Raw genomic sequence first — 5,359 nt, 5'->3', positions numbered from 1 at the left:
GATGTTTATTCTGTTTTAGATGCATTCATGGATTTAAACCCACAGCCTTTAGCTCTGACGTTGAACCACTAAACCCTCAACTAAATATCACTTTTTATGAAACGCTGTCTATTTACTTTTGGGTTTCAAGATGTCAAAAGAAGTTCAATGATGCTGTCCAGGTAAACTCACTAAGATGCTCAATAACGCTGTCTAAGTAGGTAGCTCACTAACTAGTGACTTAAATATGCTGTTGTACATGCAGCTCAATACGTTCAGACATGTTGTCCAGATAGACATCGAGCTCGTGTTGTAACAGACAGCAGTGTAATCAGGAAGACAGACACGCTTCCTGTCTCACTCTGACTCACGTCGTGTCGTCTGTCTCTCGATCCGAATCACTCTTATATAAGCGCGAGGATCTGGATCAGACCGATGGGACTCGGATCAGATGTGTCATGGGGTTTGGATCGCTTCTTCTCGGATGTTTTCTCGCGTCTGGTGAGTTCCGCTTGAGATCAAACTTTAAAGCGACGCGACGCGACGCACGCGGCGCGTCTCATTTTATCACCGCTGGATTATAACGGGAGCGCGCGGTTCACTGTGTGTGCACGTTTGAAGCGTTATTAATACTGAACGCAGATCAGTTCAATGTTCGACACATATTGACATACATGTTACATGTGTATCACAACACTTTAGTGTACTTTAATATTTGCTATATATAGTAAAAAAACTAAAGGTCTAGCAGCCACGATGCTTAACTACACTTACGGTGAATTGTTAAATGTGATGAGTACAGTTTGTTTTATGTATACTGTATGTATAGATGGTTTCATCGGACGCGCGCGCCTGACCCGCAGCTAACTTCCGGTTTCTCCTAGTGTCTAAAAATATTACTATTTATATTTAAAATGTGTTCAAATTAATGTGTATTATTATTTTACTGTATAGTGATTGTATTAAACAAACAATTTGTTGAATTTGGTTGTATGTTCATTAGATCAATTAAACAGTTTGTTGAATGGGTCTTTTAAGTTTGACGCATTTAAAGAAACCGTGTGGTTCATTGACATCTAGAGGTTGAGCTCGGTATCGCGGTCTAAAAGTAAACATTTAGCGGCTAGTAAATTACGGTTCTTCTCGGTTTCTTTCGATTGTTATCAGAAATAATCGTCAGGCGGTCTATTGTTTGTGAATGTGTACCGGAAGTCAATGTGGGTCACAAACAGACGTTACTGCGCATGCGCGTTTCTGTTGTTAAGACGAAGCGTCTTGCGAACTGGTGTAAATATTGACTTTATTATTACTGTGGTTAATTAAAAAAACTCTATAGTATCTAGAAATGGTATTACTACTCTTTACTATAGTGAATACTCAAGTATTCCACAATGTTTTGTTATGTGAGGAAAATAATGAACAGAATTAGGTTTGTGTTTGGACAAAATAAAGAATGTAAATCACTTTTTATCGTCACATCACTTTAATCACGTGAGCTGCAGGCAGTGTTGAGTTTTTCCTAATATAATCCATAGATCTGTCCACTTATCTTCATGTTTACGGCTGTTGATGTTTCATATTGAAATGATGTTTTTTGCACATGTTCAGACTCTTACGTCATACTGCATCACAGTCTGTGTGTTCAGACACTTGGGGCTGTTCATCATGTTCTTTATAACTTTGTCGAACATCTGTTATTACAAACAACACACATTCACATTCATTACAAGCACATTTATTCACGGTTCAACCGATTCATACACAAAGCTGAACGTTCTTTTTAAGTTTCAAATGACTCTTAAACATCTGCTTGTCCAAAATACTATTCTGAGTTTGTGAATGTTTTTAACAATAATTACATTGAACCGAGTTAAAATGCTTTTATAATGCTTAAATAATAATAATAATGGCACTTGTTTTAATATTCTGTTATTTAATAAAATGACACTCATACACTGACGGACGTTTCTGCACACTTATTGGTTTTTTTTACGGTATATAATGTAAAGAACAAAAAAGAAGCATCATTGTTACTTGTGTAATAGTGTAAACATGTTGTTTATGGAATAATTATATAAAACATTCGGTGTGTTGTGTCGGAGAGATTGAAGGTGAAATCCAGGTCTCTCTCTGTCTGTCGCACAGGTGCAGCGCTTGCTCTCCATACAGCCAATCCACACAGTGTTTGCAGGTCATGTGACCCTCGGGCAGGCAGCTGCAGTGGACAGTACTGCAAGTCAAACTGTAACGTGTCAAAGATCTGTCCCAATCCAGATGACGTCTGCGCTGGGGTCTGGTATGACATCATGCGGAAGAATGTTTTAAGCCAACATTAGCATGAGCTGTATTCACACCGTCTGACTCTTTCAGGTGGAGGGATGCTGGAGTTGTTACTATAGAAACCATGTGTCATGACCCCACGAAGCGTCTGCATGGAGTGATGTTAGAGAACTTTGGCACCCCACACTGTTTGCTGACATCCAGTTTCAGAGAAGTTCATGACCTCCGTCTGTGTGCATGCACAGGACACGCGTGTAATGATCGTGTGCTCTTCGACAACCAAATAACATGTGAGTGTGTGTATGAGAGCGAGTGAATGAATCAATCAAATACAGGATAAAAACGTCTTTCTTTCTTTCTTTCTCTGTCTGTTTTTGTTTTGGTAGCTGGTGTCAAGGAGAATAAAAGGCCTTATGAACTTTCAAAGCTTTGTAGATTCTGTGACATTCAATCTACAACCTGCAACAACACGGGAATCTGTGAATCGTCCTGTAACATCTCATCTGTGTGCGAGAGTCCACGTGAGGTGTGCGCCAGCTCCTGGTACGATCTGTTTCTCACCGTTTGCTCTTTCAGGGCTCAAGAGACGTATGTTCGATGTGAAGCACAGATCAGACCCTTTGACTTTCTTGGCAGATTTTCAGCAGTTTGAGAGAACGGCGGTCTTCTGAAAACACATTTGCGATCTAATAGAGGTTGTGTGACACTACTAGAATAAGTAAATCTTTGGGAATAAGAAGTATTCTTATTAAACCGTTTATTTATATTTTGAGAACAAGCGAAGTTTATTTGAGATGTGTCTTTCTTGCGGGCAAACAGGAAATGTCTCATTACTGTACAGGAATTCCGTCTGTTTGAGGAAATCCCTTGGGAAATAATTCCAGTTCATCACCGGGACATCTCTGAGTTCACACAAACACATGAGTTCAGCTCTGTTACCATTTACCGTCATTTCTCTCTCATTTCAACTCCTTGTGTTGTTTTCCCTCAATTGAAGTCTCAGAATATTTTGGCTAAATATTGAAAAACAACAATTTTAATGCATTCGGTTGGAATGTTGACCCAGCGTCAGCGTCTGTGCATTCAAGCTCTGATCTATTCCTTCTGTTCTATTTGTTTATCTATTTTATAAAACGTTTATAAAAGTGTCCTATTGCAGACTTGGTTGCGTTAATCACGTCTGCTAAAAGATGAAATGTAAATGTAACGTGTGTTCATCATGTGTCATGGCTCAGAGGTCAGATTGAGGGATGCCAGATATTGTGTATATTTCTCTCATGGGTCTGTGCTCAGAATGCTCACATGTTGTGTTTCAGGAGGAGAAGGAATGGAATGAGTCTTGTAGAGACTGTGTGTTATGATCCAGAGCTTCAGTTTCACGGTCAGTATTTACTGGATTATAACAGCAGCATCTGTCTGATGAAACCAGTGAAGTCTTCTGAAGACTTCTACATCTGCTCCTGTAACACTGAAGAATGCAACACTAAACTCATCTTCACTGACGCCGGTGAGAGAGAGAGTGTGTATGTGTGTGCGTTTGTGTGAGAGAGCGCAAGTGTGTGGGTGGTTGTGAGAGAGAGAGAGAGAGAGAGAGAGTGTGTGTGTGCGTGCGTGTCGTGGTGTTTGGGTCACACCTGCATACTGCATGTTTCCAGTAACACACCTGCAGGATGAAGCGCTCTCTCTCCCCCACAAAATAGAAGATGTCAAACATGTCTAGGCAGGAGTGAGATATTTACTGCATGTAGAATAAAGATTTATTGCTCAATCATTTCACATATTTCTCTGTTGTTTTAGCAGAAGAAGAGAGGAAAGCCGTGGAGCTGGCGTTATTGTTCATTCTGGTTCCTCCCGTGATCTGTGCTCTCGTGATGGTCTCGTTCTTCTACTGCTACCGCGTCTCCCGTCATCTCAAAGGCATCAAGCGCAAGACAACAGGGACGGACATCGAGACCTACACCGCCATCATCAGCAACGACAACAGTCTGAATCACAACATGGAGCTGTTGCCCATCCAGCTGGACGTCACCGTGGGGAAAGGCCGTTTCTCTGAGGTCTACAGAGCCAAACTCAAGCAGAACATCAGCGGAGAACCCTTCCAAACCGTCGCCGTGAAGATCTTCGCTTATGAAGAATACGCCTCGTGGAAAACAGAACGGGAGATTTTCTCCGACACGAATCTTCGGCACGACAATATTTTGCACTTTCTGACCGCCGAGGAACGGAAGGCGGAAAGGCAGTACTGGCTGATAACAGCTTATCACGAGCGAGGGAACCTGCAGGACTTCCTGTCCCGGCATGTCTTGAGCTGGGAGGAACTTTGCCGATTGGGCGGGTCACTGGCGAGGGGCGTGGCAACATCTGCACAGCGACCAGACGGCGTGCCGGAGACCCAAAGTGCCCAATCGTGCACAGAGACCTAAAGAGCTCAAACGTTCTGGTGAAGACGGATCTCACCTGCTGGCCTGTGTGACTTTGGACTCAGTCTGCGATTGGATAACTTCATATCTCCTGAAGAGCTGGCCAACAGCGGACAGGTGAGACATAGAGATGCTGTTGTCACGTGTGGACTGCACGATGTTCTGTAAGGTGAAATGTGTTTTCTTCTGTCAGGTCGGCACAGCTCGATATATGGCTCCCGAGGTGCTGGAGTCCAGAATGGACCTGGAGAACATCGAGTCCTTCAAACAGGCTGATGTTTATTCCATGTCTCTCGTTCTGTGGGAGATCATGTCCAGATGCAGCGTGATTGGAGGTAATTCATGTCAATCAAATCATCAGACCAATAGTTTGTTTCATTTACATTTGTTTGCCAGATGTTTTTATCCAAAAGCACTCGCAGGTCATTCAAGGTGTCCATTATTTTTCAGTGTTCTAGTATGGCAGATTACTTCCTAGTGGGCACTAATGTGTAAGTGTGCAAAACAACACCGATTATTGCACTTGCACTGGTTTGTTTGCACACAAAGGTGTTTTTGGTTAAGAGAATGCAACCCAACAATCTCAACTCATTAAAGATTCACAGAGCTATCAGCTGACATAAAGAGGAAATATTTGTTTCCCAACAAAATCATCAGTGCTGTGAACTCGCACAGTCGCA

General features: G+C 42.1%; 1 protein-coding gene across 1 annotated transcript; it reads left to right on the top strand.

Moving 5' to 3' along the window:
* Nucleotides 1–228: 228 nt before the first annotated feature.
* Nucleotides 229–5,292, top strand: tgfbr2a (transforming growth factor beta receptor 2a). The gene is given in 10 exon segments (XM_079485256.1): nucleotides 229–480; nucleotides 2,125–2,275; nucleotides 2,350–2,549; nucleotides 2,646–2,802; nucleotides 3,576–3,766; nucleotides 4,057–4,616; nucleotides 4,618–4,659; nucleotides 4,661–4,723; nucleotides 4,725–4,796; nucleotides 4,873–5,292. Coding segments are annotated over 10 exon segments (1,764 nt in total). The 5' UTR covers nucleotides 229–437; the 3' UTR covers nucleotides 5,158–5,292.
* The last annotated feature ends 67 nt before the right edge of the window (nucleotides 5,293–5,359 follow it).

Source organism: Barbatula barbatula, assembly GCF_947034865.1.
Source record: "Barbatula barbatula genome assembly, chromosome: 21".
NCBI classification, from domain to species: Eukaryota; Metazoa; Chordata; class Actinopteri; order Cypriniformes; family Nemacheilidae; genus Barbatula; species Barbatula barbatula.
This window is presented reverse-complemented; position numbering and strand designations above follow the sequence as displayed.